The sequence below is a fragment of the Strix aluco genome, chromosome 12, assembly GCF_031877795.1.
Source record: "Strix aluco isolate bStrAlu1 chromosome 12, bStrAlu1.hap1, whole genome shotgun sequence".
NCBI classification, from domain to species: Eukaryota; Metazoa; Chordata; class Aves; order Strigiformes; family Strigidae; genus Strix; species Strix aluco.
The window spans coordinates 24,830,383-24,849,593 of record NC_133942.1 but is presented as its reverse complement, the minus strand read 5'-3'; the positions used below and the strand labels follow the sequence as shown (position 1 = coordinate 24,849,593).

Genomic DNA, 19,211 nt, shown 5'->3' with positions numbered 1-19,211 from the left:
CTAACTAAAGCACCCAGTGGTAACAGAATGAATGTTTTCCAGTTTCACAGGACAATAATTCGAGCTCCTTTTCCTTTTGCTGTCTCAACTAAATTAAAGAATAGAAAGGACTGGATTTTTGTTTTTCACACTTGTCTGTATTCTTCCATAGGAGGAGGAAAGGCCTCCAATAAGAGGTGCAGAATTGGAGTATGAGTCGCTCAAGGTAATTCTAAAAAGGTGGTTTCTGTTGTTTTCTAGTGAGAATATTGCCACCAATTGTATGTGCTGGCATAGAAAATTAGCCCCCTGCTTCAGAATATTAGCTGGAGAAACCAGAATAAAAGTTCCCCAGCAATCATTTTATTGTAGAATTGCCTTTTTTGAGGTGTAGAATGTGTGGCTGGGGCTGCAGAACAAGAAGATCCCCTAAAACAGGGAGAAATCTCTTTTGAAACACTTAGTACAGCTTGCAAGTTAATTTGAGCAAAAATACAGTGATAAATGTAGCCCTCTTTTCCAAACACATTATTTAAATTAATGCATACCTTAGACCACTAAAACTAAAAATATTTCTGAATATCACTGAATGATGCAGAATCTTCTTAGCTTGCTGACCACTATTTGTTATGAACTTTATTCTTGTCTTAAGGGGAGATTAAGAGGAAAAAAAGATTGGTAATTTTTTTCCCATCAAATCTGTATGATTCATGTATATGTGTTCTGATTTTGCACTTCAGACAAAAGGTTAGCCTTGTTAAGTGAAATCCTCCCAGGCACTATGCGCTGTAGTCAAGAGGCCAGGGATACAGGAGGGATTGATTGATTTGCTGCAGTTCCTCATCGTTTTTGCCGTTTCTATCCCTAGTTTTGTACATGTGGTTTATAGGCATGTTGGAATGCTGCTGGGTGACAGAATTATCCCTATTTCTTGCAGCGTCAAGAACTTGAATCTGAAAATAAAAAACTGAAGAATGAGTTGAATGAGCTGCAGAAGGCCCTCACAGAAACGCGATCTCCAGAGGTAACTGCTCCTGGTGCCCCTGCATATAGAGTCCTCCTGGACCAGCTGACTTCAGTAAGTGAAGAGCTTGAAGTACGCAAGGAAGAAGTCCTCATCTTGAGGTCTCAGCTTGTTAGCCAGAAAGAGGCTATTCAACCCAAGGTAAATAGTAGTCAGCACATGCACTGTGTAGTAAAGTTACACTGAATCACTGACATGCTTTATTTAATTTCACAGCGTGCTTGAAAAGGCAGAAAAAAATGGTCTAGGTTTGAAAGCCTTTGTAAGCATAATCCACTGATGCATTGCAAGTGCACAAATTGCAGCAGTCCGAATTGGGAGATTCTACTAATAAACCAATTTTGGGTTTGTCTACCAGCAATCATGTGGAGATATTGTACTGATCACACCAGGCTGGCAGATACCAGTGGTATGGCCAGGATCTCCCCAGACCCCCTTTAACAATGTAGAAATAATTCTCATTTGGAGCAGTGTCATTTCTCTAGTGAGTATGTAGTTTGACTGGAAAATTTACAGTAGTTCTCAGGAATTCTTTTTAATTAAAGAGTTCATTAGGAAGTACAAGGAACAATTTCTACTAAATCTATGATTGCAAATCAATAACATTTCATAAAGGTGACCTATGAAGATATATAAATTCCATATTATTGCTTGATAGGTGCTATGGGGTTTTGTTGAGAAGAGCAGATTACAACCACTGAAATGCATCTCTTCTAAAAATCTCTAATTCTGATGAGATACTTAGGGCAGTAATAGCTTTGAAAATAAGTCATTCAACCTGAAAAGGTATCATGTAAATCCAGGAACTAGTCATTTCCACTGAATTAGTCATTTCCATATCCAGTGTTTCATAACCACAGCAGGGAATGAACAGATACATCATCTTTCCTTTGCTGCTGCAAGGTTATGTTTATATTTGTCCTAAATAAATTGAAAGTCTGTGATGCATGAAGGTGTACATATCTTGTTTTAAATGATTAATTCTAAAGAAAACAAACCTCATTTTTCTGTAATATTTAGAACATTGTAAAGAAATACTTGCATAGTAAATCCTTTAATAACTTGTCTCTAGCAATGGTGGGATACAAGTGTTGTTTTTACAGCAGTTATGAGTATGAGGGAAGTATGAAGGTGACCTGTGGGGTGGCTAACAGCCAGTTTGCAGATAGCTTCTGCTTGTTAGGTTGGACAGCTGCAGCACAGACAGATTTTTTTAATGATTTGTTTTTCTTCTTTCTTGCCTACCAATCTGATTGCCAGGAGGATAAGGTACATGTTTTCTTCTACAGTTATAAACCAGAACTCTTAAATGCTAAAAACCCCCTCAACAATACTTCAGCTGCCATTTCCCTGCCTCTCATAAGTAACCTACATGTATTTGAAGTTGTTATTGCACTTTCCTTTGCTGTTATTGAAAATCCGTTCTTATTATCCTGTGCCTCCTCTGTCCTCGTCTTCCTGCTCTGTGCAAGGGAACAAGTTACTTCAAAACAAGCGGATTTAACAATTCTGAACTGTTGGTTTATGGTAACCTGAACATGAAAGGAAGGGTTAAGGAATTGGTCTAGTCAGCTCAATCAATGTATCTTGCCAAGTGTGTTTGGAGAGTAAGAGCAGCACTGTGATTCAGGAATCAGATCTCTTTTAACTTGCAAAATCCATAAATTTCACCAAAAAAAAGGTCTATGGTATGAAGAACTACCTTACTTTATGGTGTTTGCTGTCCTCAGCATGCAGCAAACATTGAGGACTCACATTGTGATCTGTAGATATTAGACAGGAATTGCTGAATGTTTGATTAGAAAATGTAGCTGAACACGTAGTATTTAGGAGTATGAGAAACTGAACTGACTCTAAATGAAGGCTGTTAATTCAAATATTACAACTACAGCAGGTAGGGTATTCTTGAAAATATAAGAGTGATTATAGCATTTCTTTCCATCAGCACAAAAATAATAAATATGTCCTGACTGCTAAAGCCTGATAGATTGTCAGGTGAGGTACAGCAGTTTTACTGTGTAATAAAATAATAGTAGAAAAATCACAAAGATCTCGTAAGGATGTTGGGAATAATTCTTTAAGGAGCTTTTACATTTTATTGGTTTTCATATTAGGTAACATGAATCATACTAGCATAGAAACCTAAGCGCCAAAGTTTATGTCCAGAAAGTTGTTATTGTAAATACTTTGCAAAATTTCACTCAGGAAAATAGTGTTTGATTGTTTTGAAAGTCAAAAAAGTCAGAATTCCATCTCTTACGTTCATTAAGTCCTGTGGTTCCACTGTAATTATTCCACAGCAGTGACTCAGATCAGACTGGCCGAGGTGACTGTAAACATCTGTTACGTATTTCAAGTTTTACTGAAGAAAAAGCAAAAGTGCCATAATAAACGTTCAAAAGGGAGACAAAATGGTATTATGGTGATATCTAACTTTAAACATCTCAGTGCCTTGTAAATTATTTCCTGCTTTGCCAGAGTGCTTAAAATACATGAAGTGAGGAATAGACCTTATCTGTGAGACTTGAAAGACTACATGCAATGCTGTGTTTAAGAAATATTAATAGAATTAAGCTTGCAAAAATATGCTTCTTCAGTTTCAGTTTTCGCAGCTGTTCCTGGTAATTTGAAATAAAATGTAAATTCATAATTTCATTAAATTTATTTTGTCCTTTTACATGATGAACAAATAAAAAGAGGTTAACAAATGTACTCACTTGATAGACAGGCTGATCTTTGACTATGTTGCATGCATTCATTTTAAAAGATACACCAAATGGACATAGAAATTATGGACCAACCTTCTGCTCAGGTTCCCGTGCGAATTTTAATGTGGCTACTCAAGGATTAGTAAAGTGACAAAAACATGGATTCAAAGAACAATTACATTGTTAAATTTACCCTGGAAATCATCGTTCTTTTTCCAGAATACCATGACAGATTCTACAATCCTCTTGGAGGATGTACAAAAGATGAAAGACAAAGGAGAAATAGCACAGGCATATATTGGACTGAAGGAAACAAACAGGTACAGGTTCTCTTTATTTAATCTATGACCATCTGCTGTGACACACTGTGTATATCTTATTCAGTAAGTTCCATCTATGTACATCAAGTCTAGGTACTTAGAGAACACTTACAGTTGGGGTTATCATTTGATTTGATTAGTCAAATTGCTGTATGCAGTATTTGAAAGGATAAGGAAACAAAGGGAAAATGCAAACTCAAGCTTCCTGGATTTACATCTTCTTAGCCTTTAATTGCTACATTGCTCAAACTGGGTGCCATTCCCCATGCTGGTTTGTTGTCTTTTGTACAGCAGTCGTCACAGTCGTCTGCTGTAATACACTTACTGTAACAGCATGAAGTGCTGTAACCACTTGGGCTAACACCGATAACTGAATTTCATCATTAAGAAGAAATGTGTATAAACAAGAGAAGTAATTTGTTGTTTTACAGCATTTTTTGTTTCTCTTTTATAGTAACTGTAATTTAGTGTGTAATGTCCTTAACATGTCATCTCATCACCATCACATATTTCTCTTGTATTTTTTTTAAACACTTTCCTTGAAAGGCAATCTCCCCAGGACTATCATATGCTGAATGAGGACGGAGAACTTTGGCTGGTTTATGAAGGGTTAAAACAAGCCAACAGGTTACCAGACTTCTCAGAATGGTTTTTTCTTCATTTGCATCTTCTTTTCTAGCTAACTGTGCCCCTCGCTATGGGTTTGCTTTAGCTACAGTATTTCTATTGCTTTTAACAGCTAGAAAAAAATTCATCACAAATTATACAAATTAAAGAGTTTCCTCAAACTTAGTCCTCAAACCTTTCTACTTGTCAAATTTTATCATTTAAAAAGTTAAGATGGCACCAACAATTAATATGTAATTCATAAGAATACTTGTACAAAAATAGACTGTAAAATAGCAGAAGCTCCACAACTGGAAAAGATTTGTAGCTGTGTATTACTTGTCTGCCTTTACATCAGGTATCAAAATTATTGTCTCTTACAGTTTTTCAGCCTAAAGAAGTACAATAATTTTAGTAATTATAAAACTAGTGTTTGAGTAGCTTCAGCATACTCTTAACTTTCAAATAGTTACGGGTCTTACTCTCCTTATTGTGACTGAAGTTCAGTAAATTGAACATTCTTCTCCCACGTCTCTCTGTGCCAGATTCAAAATGTAAGACACAAAATAACCAACAAACAGAAGTAATCTTTAGTTCATCGTGGTGCTGTTCAAGCCTCAGTGCAATCCCTGCAATCTCTGCAAAGACTGCATGCTGGTCATGAGATTTGCCTTGTTAGGAAATGCAGTACTGGCTCTGTGTGCACGTCTGGGCCCTGTATCCATAGATGTGTCCCAGACTTCCAAAATGGTTCCTAGTCCTGCACTGGCAACTAATTCCATAGGTCAGCACTGCTGATCATCTTCAGTATACACATTCGGTAGCAGTAACTACAGGAGGAGGTATTTTGCAATGAATGCTACTAACTAAAGTCTTCCCTTTTCTTGTGCTAACAAATTCTACACCTAACATTGTTTTGTAAGCCTGCAAAGAGCTAACTTAAGAGCAAGTGTTCTGCAGAGCAGGATGTGAGAGTGTTTGCTCTGTGCCTCTTGTTTCTTGTCCTAGCACTCTAGAGACAAGAAGCTGTATATTAAATGGCAGAGCAAGGCAGGTAAATGACTATTTGCCCTTGCGTGCTTGATCAGTCTGGTTACTAATGAATGTGCCTGCCTTATGCATATTTAAACCCTGAAAGATTGTCTAATTGAATGCTAGTAGTCACTAGTAATGTCATTTCCTGTGTGTGTGTATGTAAGAAATGATGAATCAGAGCACTTGGACAGTGCCTCGCAAGCAGGAGTAGATCCCCACAGCACTGCTCAGAAGGACGCTGGTACGTGTTATCCCCCTTTCACATGAGAAGAATTTGAGACATGATGTGCCCAAGGGGAAGGAGCGAGTCAGTGGTGAGGATAAAATAGAGGTCCTGGATCCCAGTCCTGAGTTTGGTTCTGTTGTTAACCTTTCATACACTAACGACAACCCTCTGCCAAATGTTGGTTTTAATGTAAAAACAAAGATTATTTATGTGCATTTGCAATTGAATGGTTTCTGACTGAACAGTCCACTCTAAAAAGATTTTTCCCTTGTTAATATTGCAGGGCCCTAGCTTAAGTGAACACAGTGTCGTCTTCATCTTACACAGTTTGTTTGATTTGATTAGAGGTAAAACCTCCTTAAAGCCCCTTTAAAAGCAGTGACAATCTGTGAAGACTTAGCATTACCTTTATTGCCACATGTTCTCAGTGGCCCCATACACAGTATGTGTTCAATCACAAAGGAAATGCAAAGCAGTGTCACAGTTAATTTCTCTCCACTTTTTGATCTTGCAAGCTTAATTTAATTAGAAGGCATACTGAAGGGTTTAAAGAGTACTCTGCCTTTTTCATTTTCCTTTGCAAGCCATGGCTAATTGTTCCTGAGCAGCAGCTAAAGCTTTATACTCCCTGTGAGAATTGGGGATGTAACTTTCTACGTGTGTTCACGCAACTGTTGCTCAACTTCTTTAGGCTGCTGGAGTCTCAGCTTCAGTCGCAGAAGAAGAGCCATGAGAATGAACTGGAATCACTGCGAGGTGAGATCCAGAGTCTGAAGGAAGAAAACAATCGCCAGCAGCAGCTCCTAGCACAGAATCTGCAGCTGCCTCCAGAGGCCCGCATTGAAGCCAGTCTACAGCATGAGATCACCCGGCTGACTAATGAGAACTTGGTAAGGGAAATGATGCTGCAGGAGCAGGCTAGGGGACTTATGGACTTGCTGCGCCTGTAAGTTCTTATCAGTTTTCAGATGGCGACCTCCTGCAAAAAATTGCAGGAGTGCAGTGGGTCTTTTTGTAGGTAAGCTAATGGGAGAGAGAGACTTACAATTGCTGATGAAGTAACAATGTTTCAGGGAATTTGTTTGAAGTTTGTGGCATGGAGAAAGCTTGTGGATCCCGGCTTTCAACTGATGAGTTTAATTATGGCTAAATAGAGTGATTGATATCCAGGCTACTCACAAAAAATATTAGTGCCAAGTAGTGATGTTTCTTCTGAAATACATTTGTTTATTTCATTGAAAAACTCTGATGCAGTTCCTCAATTCTTTAATGTCACTTTTCTTCCCATTTCCCTCCTCCCTGCCTGAAGCTACACAGATAATCCACTGTGTTACGAGCTCCAGCTATTCAGTATGTTTTGAAGAAAGAAACAGTTCCAGAAAAAGAAACTTGGTTAGAAGTCACTTTACTAATAATTGGTATTCCTTGTTTACTGCACAACATTTTTGTATGAAGGAAAAGATTGGGTGAACCTCGTTACCTTTCCCTGCGAAGGAGCATGTTCATCATGTGCAGGCTAGTTCAATTCTGGGGCAATTTTCCGAAGAGGTCCATGTTGAAATATTGTTGGCTTATCAGTGTTTACTGGTAAAGGGAACCATGCTACTTCAGGGAAAAAAATCCTAGCTCTGAGTGTCATTGCTTCCTCTAAACAAGCCATGGTGTAGTCTTTCCTGCTCATGTGTGTCACAGAAGTTATCACTGTTGGGCTTTTGTCTTAGTACCAAAGGTTTTGAGGAAAGCATCAGGTAATTCAGTGAACAGATCTTGGAAAACTGATCCAAAGTATAAGTTTGCCTCAGCAGCAGTTGTCTCCCACTGACAAAGGTAAATGGCGAATGTTTCCATCTCTGACAGCTCCCTCCTGCTGCTTAGTCATATATTATGATTTTTAGCCTTTTTCCCCCCCCCCAAGAGACCTACTTATCACATTCTGTGTTCCCAGGGCAACACGCAGTCATATAATTACATCCCAGAGGAGCTCTCTTTATTTTCAAATACAGTGAATGTAATTTTACTTGTTAAATATAGACTCATTCCTTAGTATTTCACTTCCGATGTTTGAGTATTGCAAGTCCACTCCAAGTCAGGAATATGCTTCTTTTCCACTCCTAGCCTTAGAGTGGAAATAATTTACAGGCTTTCCAGATGTGATAGTAGAATTGCAGTATTCACTGCAATCCCATCTTGATTAGTGTAAGAAACATCCTGTCCAGGTTCTCACAAAGGTTATATTCCAGGCTTTCACAGTATTAGTACTGCCCATTTTTAAAAGAGCTGGCTGTCCTGCAACTCATCTACATCAGCTTCTCTCTGGAAGAGGCTGGAGTGAGCACCACAACTAAGGACTAGACTACCTAAAAATTAGAGATTCTTGATCTTGTTTTAATCTGATTTCATTTATATAGTGTTTACTGAAGTATCAGCGTCTCAAAGGCAGGGGAAAAACAATCCTGTACCTATTTTTACAGTTTTATGAGGAGTTGTATGCAGATGATCCCAAGAAGTATCAATCGTACCGGATTTCACTTTACAAACGGATGATTGTATGTAGATCACATGAATCCTGTTTCTTTGTTGTCTTGTTCGCTATTTCTGGAGCACTAATTGAAAGCCAGGCTGCCTCCCTTTTCCCCCTTTAAAGGAAATCCCCTGCAGAGAGCTTCACGATGCCAATTACTTCCCTCACTGCTTTTTTTGTTAGTCTTAGTGTCCTCTGTGTAATCTGTGTCTCTTTTTGATTCACAGTTTTGTTACTAATATAAGTCTTGCACTGTGACCAAAGCCGTTTCTTTTTGAATACTACTTAATACTGCCCTGAAAAAGAGGTACATGATGTAAAAGATGCTAAATTTTCAGAACCACTCTTTGCTTCAAAACTTTGATACATGTAAATTCAGTTCAGCAAAATAGAGGCCTGACCATACAGATACTTATGAAGGTGAATAACGCCTGCAGTTGTGAGTAGCCCAGTCTTAGCCTGAATTTGTTCATAGATCTCTTTACAGTGCTGAAATCTGGAATGAATAAATCTAGCAGAATCGAAATACATAACCTTTTAATATTTTTAAAAAATTCAGAGTCTGAAGGATAACTTTGGAAATAATACTATATTTCCATAATAATTAAAGATAACATATTGAGATAGCACTATATGTAATCTTTAAAGAATATAATTTATGAGATTCCAAGTCTTAATGAGATGTGAAATCTGTTCAGTTTGTTTAGAGGAATCATAGAAAGAACTTTCTTCCTTCTCACATATTTGTTGTTTAGAAATCATATCCCTTTACTGATACTTTCAAAACACTCTGGACTAACATGTATTTTTTTTAAATTAATTTCAGTAGAAATTGTTATATCTGATGATAAGTATATTGTGTTATTAACAGGATTTCTGTTGTCATATTGAACACTGTGAATATGAAGCATGGCCTTGATTCTGTTCTTTCAACAGACCTAATATCTTACTGCTCCAGTACATTAGGCTGTGAACTCTTTATTACATGATTGAGAGCAATTCTGTGCCTAATTCAAATTTGTTGCCAATGCTACACCAATACTTTTCAAAACTTTTAGGAAAGGTGTAGTTTCCCAGGTGATGCTTTCAATGCACGCAGCTCATGGTCCCTTATGTTCTTATGAGTACCATGAAAAATCACGCTTACAAAAGAGATTTTTCTTTTAAGCTGCTTTCAAATCCTTAACCTGGAATGGCTTTCAGGATTTTTGAGCTTGAGGTGTTGCTTCCTCTAGAAAGACTTCCCCTTTTTTAATTACATGATTATTTCATGAATGTATTACCATAAGTCACAGAATTATTCAAAGATAGATTTCTGGGGAGTGCTCCTTTGAAAGAAGGATACAGCTTTCTTGCAAGAGTAGGACTTTTAGGTGCTAGGTGTTGTTCAGGTACAGAATAAAAAGATGTAAGACCGCAGTGTCAATCTAAGGAAATGTGATGACAGCAAGTGATAGGGAGATGGCAGAGAATTACAAGTAATGTTGTATGTTTGGATGTTTGATGATTTTGGTAAATTTGAGTGCAAGTTACAGTCTTTCTGCAGATCTCTCTCTCTTGTAGTCTTATAAAATGGATAGATCTGAATAACGAGTCAGTCCTGAAGGCAAGAATAAATGATGCAGAAGTACAGGCTAGCTGTTAAATAATAAAGAAAATTATTTTTATGAGACATTTGGAAGAGCAGGGAGGAAGCATTAGGGAGATGTGTTTGCAGCAAAATGTCTTCTGCCATAAGAACTGACCTAGTTCTGAGTGTCTGCAGAATATACCTGCCTAAGAGCTTTGCCTTTGTCATGCTGCACATAACTTAATAATATTTGCGATATTTGGCTTGTGTTATAGGCAGCGTACCAGCTTGCAAACCTCAGCCAGAGGATGGCACCACAGTTCAGCTTTCCTTACCACCTTGTAATTCTAACAGCACTGATTTTGTCTCTGTCACACATGATGGCACTTTCTCGTATCGTAATCTTTCTTTCATTTTAATTTACAGGATCTAATGGAGCAGCTTGAAAAGCAAGACAAAACTGTTCGCAAGTTAAAGAAACAGTTGAAAGTATTTGCTAAGAAGATTGGTGAACTTGAAGGTACTTTTACATTTTGAGAGGAAGAGAAAGATTTTGGTTTACTTTTTGTGATCCCATTGTCATTATATCCATCTGTCTTAGTGGTTGGAGGGCGTGAGGTCTTCAGTAGTATTGGCCTCTGTTAATTGATTCCAGAAACAGGAGATGCACTAGGAGCTCTGTGTGTTCCTTTATAAACCTTTAGAATCTTTGTCGTATTTTGAAGCAATGAGTAAAAGGAGATTGATGTTTCTCTGAAGGCAGAAACCATTTAAACATAAAGGAATGTTACCTGGGCTGTTTGTGTACTCAAAGACAGTATCTCTTTTTGTAAAAACAAAAGCAATACTAAATATGAACCAGGCAGAAATAATTTACCCAGTTTTCCTTTGTGAATTTCTATATCACTGGAGCCAAGAACGCCGAGACTGTCTTTCTCTGTTTGAGGTTTTCTTTCAGAGCTGCTAGCCAAACTTGAGTATGAGAATGCTGAGATATGGACTAAGCTAATCTTATTTTTATGAGTATCAGAGTGAGATGCCTTAGGATCTTAGGACTGGCGAGACTGAGAGCTTATTATGTCTCTGCATAAGTAAGATTATTTTAATTGCTAAAAGCAATTAATAATGTTATAAAGTTGAAGTATGAATTTGTTTTTAAATCATTCTGGTCCTAATCTTTCAGAAGCTTTTTATGGTCATCTACTTTTTCCAGAAACAAGCTCACTGCCTAATGAGTTGTTTTATTGAGTACTAAGACTGAAATTAGTGACTGTAGTCTTCAGTGTTTGAAAAGAAGTGATATCAAGTTAAACTTGGATTAACAAGAGTATATTATCCTTTAGCTAGTGGCAGGTCTCCTTGAGCTCCAGTTTGGACTTCTGCATTTTCTATCCAATTTGATGGGTGCACACATTCAGCACGCTTGCAGGATGTGCAATAGTTTGTAGAGATTGCACGCAGTTAGGAGGGTTGTGAGAAGAGGATGTAGCTTTCATGGGATGAAGTCAAGTTTTGCTTTTCAAAAACAAACGTGCAGCCTAATCAAGTGGAGTGCAGGTGTTGAATGTGATACTGTGAGGCACTGTATGCAACAAGGTAGATATTTTATATATCCTTTTGAAAAGTTACTCTAATAAGGTTCTTTTAAAAAACCTCACTCAATATTGTTTAATTACTACTGTGGACAAGATGACAGTAGTAGTCACACAAAATAGAGTGGGAAGATGTTTCTGAAAACATAGTTTAGGCTGTGTTTATTACCTAATTAACTTAGATGTAGTAGGTCTGGCTGGGATGGAGTTAAGTTTCTTCCTCGCAGCCCGTGTGTTGCTGTGTTTTGGGTTTGTGGCTAAAACAATGTTGGTAACACACTGGTGTTTTGGCTGTTGCTGAACAGAGCTTGCACAGTGTCAAGGTTTTCTCTTTTTCTCACTCTGCCCCCTCAGTTAGTAAGCTAGGGGGTGGGAAGGCACACAGCCAGGACAGCTGACCCGAACTGGCCAAAGGGATAGTCCATGTTCCGTACCACCTAACGTCGGGAGCCAGAAGACGGGCTTTTTGCATACAAGGTGGCTGCTGTTTGGAGGCTGGCTGGGCATCAGTCCCCCCGGGGTTGGGGTAGGGGCATGAGTGAGTGCCTTTGCTTTGCTTTCCCCCCACTTCTTTCCTTCACCTATTAAACTGTCTTTATCTTTACCCACGAGTTTTCTCGCTTTTGCTCTCAATATTCTCTTCCCTGTCCCACTGGAGGGCTGGGCAGAACTGAGCTAGTGTGGGTGTGCGGGTGCTTGCCTGCTGGTCAGGGTAAACCTACTAGAAAAATACTGGCATTTTGCAGAACAATTAACAGTCACCCTTGCAATATTAATCTGGGATTAAGTGATTTATGGCTATGGCTTTGCTGTTGTGCTTTTATATGATAAAATCCAGGAAATCAGCAGTAAGTGCTCATTAATGGATGCTATTCATGCACTTCCATTCTTCTTCAAAGGAAGAATGTCACTCCAAGATTCATCTATCAAAAATTCGTCTTCTTGTTTAATAGGCATTTTGTTGTTAATAGGCATTTTGTTGCTAAGTGTCACCCTGAACCAAAGAAAAACATTTCTTAGTTCTATATGCTGGAGTTCTTCCTTAGAAATGTCATAGTTTCCTCTGATATGTATTGGTTTCACTGGAAAATATTATATTACATAATTTCTTTTCATTTCCCCTCTGAAGTTGGCCAGATGGAGAACATATCACCCGGACAAATCATCGATGAACCTATTCGTCCAGTTAACATTCCACGGAAAGAAAAGGACTTCCAAGGCATGTTAGAATATAAGAAGGAGGATGAACAAAAACTTGTCAAGAATCTTATTTTAGGTAAGCATCTTTCTCATTTGCAGCCTCCTCTGCTCCAACACACTCTGAAAAATGAATGATAAGAACACAGAATTTGCATTATGAAATGAATAGCTTATTTTGGTTTTGACAGCATTCAATTTATCTAAAATTCCTAAATGTCTGTTGTAATCTAATCATCCTTTCTGATGAGTACAATACATATTAATGTGTCTGCATGTTTTCTAGCAGGCAGTTACGTTTTATTCTGTTCTGATATTTTACGAAGAAAGTGGCTCTTCTTAGTTTTCACTGCCCATATATAGATACGTATGTACAGTTAACTGGGGAGGTTGCAATTACCACATATACCACCTTCCAATGGCTTTATACTTAACAAAACAATGTATGTTTGTTTTTCCCAAGAGCTGAAACCACGTGGGGTAGCTGTCAACCTCATTCCAGGACTACCAGCATATATTTTGTTCATGTGTGTACGTCACGCGGATTACCTTAATGATGACCAAAAAGTGCGGTCGTTGTTGACTTCCACTATCAATGGCATCAAAAAAGTGTTGAAGGTTAGTTAGTCTGCTTGGTTTAGGAAAACATTAATTCAAAATTTGCTTTTGATTTTTATGTTAGAGGAGTGAGGAAAAGACTTTCAGTGAATTGCCTCTGGATTTTTCTCATCAGTAAAGTCCTCCCACCGAAGTTACAAGAAGTTGTTAACAAGCAGCAAATTATAGTGATAGTATTTTATCCACATAATACCACAGATGGTTTGAATTAGTGGAAAGAGATCTACCTTCTTTTTATTTTGAATGGACTTCCTCCTCTGAAGCTATGCCTGTAAAGCTTTGAGTGCAGTCAAAGTTTGCATAGTGAGGCTTTGTAATCCAGAACACTTAATTGAAATGTTTCATTTGCAGTTTTGGTTCACAGATTTCCTCATTTGCTTCACCTACAGATTACACTGATGGATAATATGTTACTGCCTGAAGTCTTCTCAATGAGTTGGCTAGGAGTTTACTCCAAGGGTATCTAGAAAGCAATGCTAAGACTTAAACATGCATTATGCTTCATGGAGTTTTATAGTTTTTAAATAAAGCAGATGTGCTCAAAACCCAAGCATTTAACTAAGCTACTTGTTTTGAAATAATGTTTTGCAAACAATCATGTAGGAGCTTAGATATTCATAGAAACTTTTGGACATATTTAAGTGAATGAAGTGCATGCTACAGAGCTCTAGAAATTTTAATTACTCAGCTTATAGTAGATTCTGTGTTCTTTGGCAATGTGGACTTTTTGTTTTATGTTTTCCATCTCAGGCTGCCAAAATGGTTATGATGTAAGTGACATTCATGCAAACTGAATTGTTCTCTGCTCCTCCTGCTGGCTCTGCATCATTCCCATTCTCCATGTTGGGCTCTTCGCAAGAGTCACTGCCACAGAACGAGTGCTGGGGGAATGCAGTCACATTGCCCTGTGATTTCTGCACAGAGCAGTTAGGATAAGTTTGTAAAACATAGAAGGATCGTATCTGTGGAGGAAATCGTATTTTGAGAGTTTTTGAAAAACGTTACAGAAAACAGGGAGGGTGTTTAACGGTATTTTGTCAAAAACCTTGCTTTTCTAATATGTTACTGAATACACAAAGTTCTGCAAAACATCAGAATCTGAATAGCTACCAGAAAGTAGATTTCAAGTGTTTGTTTATCTAACATTTTATTATTTAATTCCTCCTACCAGTCTTTGTTGAAATGTGTTTGTTTTATCTTCAGAAAAGAGGCGATGACTTCGAAACAGTGTCCTTCTGGCTGTCTAACACCTGCCGATTTTTGCACTGTTTGAAGCAATATAGTGGAGAAGAGGTAAGCACTGCTCTTACTCTGGTTTCGTTTGCTCTACAATACTATTGTGAGCACTACTCTTTAAGAAATTCCTGGAATATCTCAAAGTCTAGTCAAAGTCTCTTAAAACAGCGACCCTTTTTGGAATGATGGTGATGACATCAGTGGGAAGCACGAGGAGATAAGATTTGAACCAGTTTCTCTTTATTGCAGGCTGGGGGCTGCCAGCTCAGATTAAGTAGAAGAATCTGGCTGTGACCATTATGTTGCTTATAATGATTCACTGCACTTCCTATGAAAAAGGCTGTATTAAGCCCTTTAGCCACAGTATGGCAGACCAATTTATGTTTTGAGCCTGTGGCATGCCTAATTTCTTCTTCATACTTAACTGGGATCGTGGCTATAAATGGCTAGGTGAGAATGCCCATGCTGGAGTGGGAGGAAAGGGTCTTACCTGCCAGAACGTTGGCAGAGTTTGTTCCTGTGTCAGATACTTGGATTTGCAAGTCAAGGAAGTGGCACAAGTCACAACTGAAAAACAAATCGTAGCATTAACCTCAATCAGAAGAACTTATAAATTAAAGTTTTGAGGAGCTGTGACTGTTATTTTGAAAGTATTAGTCAGTTACATGAAAAAATATCAATACTGGTTTTGTGTAATATTTTGTATTCCATTTAAGCATTTTTTCTGTTATTTTATGAATTCAGGGGTTTATGAAGCATAATACACCTCGTCAGAATGAACACTGCCTCACTAATTTTGATTTAGCTGAATACAGACAAGTACTGAGTGACTTGGCTATTCAGATCTACCAACAACTTGTCCGAGTGTTGGAAAACATTCTGCAACCAATGATTGGTAAGACAAAGTTGAATTCTTTAAACTTCACACCATAGTACCAAAAGGAAAATTGTGATGGTGGTAATATACTGTATCTTGTATTTCCTCCCAACCAGTAGAGTTTCGTTAATAGTTCTTGTGGTATTCTGTTTATAGATGACAAGGACTACACTGGACAGGTTGGATTAAAGGAAAAAGTAAACTGTGGCTGGTTCCTCTGGCAGTGACAATAAATCGATGTACCTTATTCATGCTTGTCGTAAATCATGCATTTACAGGAAGACACTGTTAGGACAGTCTGACATTTGTTGCCCTGTCTGTTGGGAAATATCGCATGGAAAAATTAGACTTTTTACATGAGAACTCATAATTAAAATGAATATGGAGAAAAATGGTTGGTTGTTAGCAGTGAAATAGCTAGCAGTGATGAAGCTTACATTCAGAGAGTTTTTTTCATTGAAAGTACTTTTCATTTTTCTTGTCAGACAGTCCTCTCACAGAAATTTTCATTATGCTTTCCAACCACAATGTTTAGAAGAATGGAACAGCTTTTGGTTTGCTGATTCTGCTGCTCATATGACCATGTGAGGGAAAAAGTATTCTGCTGAGCTAGTTAGACCTTCCTTTCAAACCCGATGGAATTTTTTTAAAAACCCTGGAAGCTTAGATTTTGCAGAACATAGTGGGACACAGAATTGCTGGAAATCATGGTAGTGTGGCTAGCAGAAAGCCTAGCTTGCTCTTTCTGTGTAAATACTAAGTTTTGCTGTCTGGCACAGTATGCTTGCATATTGGTAATTTTCAGTCATCATAATAATGTTGTCGATCAAATACAGTTTCAGGAATGCTGGAGCATGAGACTATCCAGGGTGTCTCAGGGGTGAAACCAACAGGGCTGCGGAAGAGAACATCCAGCATTGCTGATGAAGGAACCTACACTTTGGACTCCATTATTCGGCAGCTGAACTCTTTCCATTCAGTGATGTGCCAGCACGGAATGGATCCAGAGCTGATCAAACAGGTTGTCAAGCAGATGTTCTACATCATTGGGGCTGTAACACTTAATAATCTTCTCCTGCGCAAGGACATGTGCTCGTGGAGCAAAGGAATGCAGATAAGGTGGGAGAGCTCATGTTATACTTTTCTTGAATGTGCTGCTGGAAATCTTAGTGAACTCTTGATGCTGCTGAACATAACTTTGATGGAATAGCAGATACATTTTGAAAATTTATTTTTCCACACCAACAGTTGCAGATACTGTTAGACTGATTTTTTTGAGGTTCAGTTAAAAAAAGCTTGGTTAACTGAGGCCAAATCCTTACCTAGCGCTCAAGGAAATTTTTTTTGTTTTGCTTTGGTAGATGCAAAACAAAATTATTTCATCATCAAGTAGGAATCAGAACTGTAGGTAAAATGTTGATAGTTTGTTTTTTTTTTTTTTAGCTTTTAGAGAAGAATAGCAAATATGCTTGCTGCATTCTTTGGGTGCTAGTTGCTCAGTGGATACATGCTGTGTTCAACCACACTGTAGTTTGCTGCATCCTGCGGTAAAGCCATCTTACTCTGTTCCTGCATTTGGTATCAGGTGTTCAGTGCATTCTACTGGCATATGCCAGGAGATTTAGCCAAGGCATTACAGTCCCTCAAGTAACCTTGAAAAGCCTCAGTACACATTTGCACAGACAAAATCTCATTTGCTTTTCCTCTTGTCACATGCCTGAAATTAATAGGAATGGAAACAAATGGGAAAAGCTAGTTAGTGGAAGTCTTTGGCCATGGTTTCTAACTGGTTTGAAACTAAAAATTTCCTGCCTTAATCAGAAGGAAACAGTATGAAGACACAATCACAAGTGTGAAGGAAAGCGATGTTAAGGACAAAGAAGAAACACTGGGAAAGAGAAATTGCACGTGCTTTTGATTTAGCCATACTCAAGCGTTAACGTCTCGATACTCCTACCTCTTTGTACAGATACAATGTGAGTCAACTGGAAGAATGGCTACGTGATAAAAATTTGATGAATAGTGGGGCTAAAGAAACACTGGAACCCCTCATCCAGGCTGCACAGTTGTTGCAAGTAAAAAAGAAAACAGATGAAGATGCAGAAGCCATTTGTTCAATGTGCAATGCACTGACTACTGCCCAGGTAAGCAAACTGGAGCTGTCTGTTCTGCTGTCACTTCTGAGCACTTCTGTGCTCTTGTTGGTGAGTGCTATGCCTGCCTGCACTGCTGTCACACATGGACTGAAGATTTCTTACTTCATTGTGCATTAGGACAACTAAAACAGATTAAGTTGGACTAGAGGGACTAAGTTGGACTAGACCTTTTTGAGGTTCAAGATAAATTTTGAACAAATGAGAGGAAGCTCAAGTGATTGTGCAGTGTGTAGCACTATACATAGTCTCTCAGTTTGTGAAAAACCTTAGAGAAAACTCTTCATTCAAAGACGTCGCTGTACTCCAGACAGCTCTGCCTAGGATACTAGGAAATTATCTTTCTGCCATCAGTTAGTATCCAATTAAGTTAATGGACAATACACAGAGCTGTTCTCTCAGGGTCTGCGAACAAAAGTGTTAAGTTACTGTACCCATCAGCCTCAAAAGGTTGAACCAAGTGTATCTCAGTAAACAGCTGGAGACTTGTATTTATGAAAGCTTAGATTTTGTACAGGTAAGTTGCACTTTTTTTTAACCATGCTATATTTGCATAGAGCTTGTACAGGAATAAATCTTTCATGATTACTGAAAATTCCCAACAGGAAAAGGAAGAAATTTCTCCATTTCTTTCACCATGGTGTCAGCATTAGTGCTTGCATTGATACAGCTGTTTTGATTTAGTAATTCACATCACTGGAAGATCTGTTAGTTTTGTACTGAAATAAGAAGTTAGAATTCCACATGCTTCAAGTGGAACTTTGTCAAAAAGTGTTATGTTTTTTTAAAAGAGACTCATGTAAAAAAGATATTTTTTAATAGGTTTTACAAGTTTAACCCATATTATTATTTAAAGTCTTTGTGATGCAGTTCTTTTCTTTGGTGGTTTTATCCCTGTTTTTAGAGAAATAGCTCATGCTCTTGAAAAACAGTGAAGTCATAAGACTCTCTTGAGTGGAAGTCACAGAAGGTCATAATTATAGGGTCAAAATTAGGGTGAGAAATACAGGTTTCCAGGGGGTGTAGGAACACAATCAGTTACTTATCATCTGATTTTTTCCATAGTTTAGTATTTTCCACACACATGTAGAAATACAGAGTTTCTACCTCCAAAGAACACATGTGCTGAAGGAGACAGTCGTATAATGTAGCATTAAGCAGGTGATGGAATTCTGTGTGAACCAATAAAGCAAAAAAACCCAAAATACTTGTAAAGAATTTTCTTTTTAAAATAGCTAATTTTAAAAGTATATTATTAGTGACCATGGATGCATCTGTTGATTCATCAGTGAAATGAACCTAAAAATGGTTGTTCTTCTTCACAGATTGTAAAAGTTCTGAATTTGTATACTCCAGTTAATGAGTTTGAAGAGAGAGTCTTGGTATCATTTATACGTACGATACAGGTATGGCTATATCTTTTCATCAAAAATCATTTGACTATTTCTAAGAAACCCTCAGATGACCCAAAATAGCTTGTGTCCTGAAATACATTCAGGAATCTGAAGTGTAAACTAGGCTTTTTAGCTATGTTGAAAAGGTGATGTTA

At 37.9% G+C, this 19,211-nt stretch overlaps 1 protein-coding gene across 10 annotated transcripts in view; it reads left to right on the top strand.

The window, feature by feature from the left end:
• MYO5A (myosin VA) overlaps positions 1 to 19,211 on the top strand; it is a 101,336-nt gene that overhangs the window by 78,058 nt on the left and 4,067 nt on the right. For 4 of the 10 annotated variants that reach the window (XM_074836908.1, XM_074836907.1, XM_074836916.1 and 1 more), the window contains 14 exons: positions 152 to 205; positions 917 to 1,144; positions 3,931 to 4,031; positions 4,578 to 4,658; positions 6,590 to 6,788; positions 8,370 to 8,444; positions 10,416 to 10,509; positions 12,711 to 12,857; positions 13,242 to 13,396; positions 14,600 to 14,689; positions 15,377 to 15,527; positions 16,346 to 16,628; positions 17,479 to 17,653; positions 18,988 to 19,068. In XM_074836908.1, coding sequence (XP_074693009.1) covers positions 152 to 205; positions 917 to 1,144; positions 3,931 to 4,031; positions 4,578 to 4,658; positions 6,590 to 6,788; positions 8,370 to 8,444; positions 10,416 to 10,509; positions 12,711 to 12,857; positions 13,242 to 13,396; positions 14,600 to 14,689; positions 15,377 to 15,527; positions 16,346 to 16,628; positions 17,479 to 17,653; positions 18,988 to 19,068 — 1,914 coding nt within the window. The remainder of the gene's footprint in view (positions 1 to 151; positions 206 to 916; positions 1,145 to 3,930; positions 4,032 to 4,577; positions 4,659 to 6,589; positions 6,789 to 8,369; positions 8,445 to 10,415; positions 10,510 to 12,710; positions 12,858 to 13,241; positions 13,397 to 14,599; positions 14,690 to 15,376; positions 15,528 to 16,345; positions 16,629 to 17,478; positions 17,654 to 18,987; positions 19,069 to 19,211) is intronic. The other 6 variants (XM_074836913.1, XM_074836911.1, XM_074836910.1 and 3 more) reach the window with 3 other exon arrangements.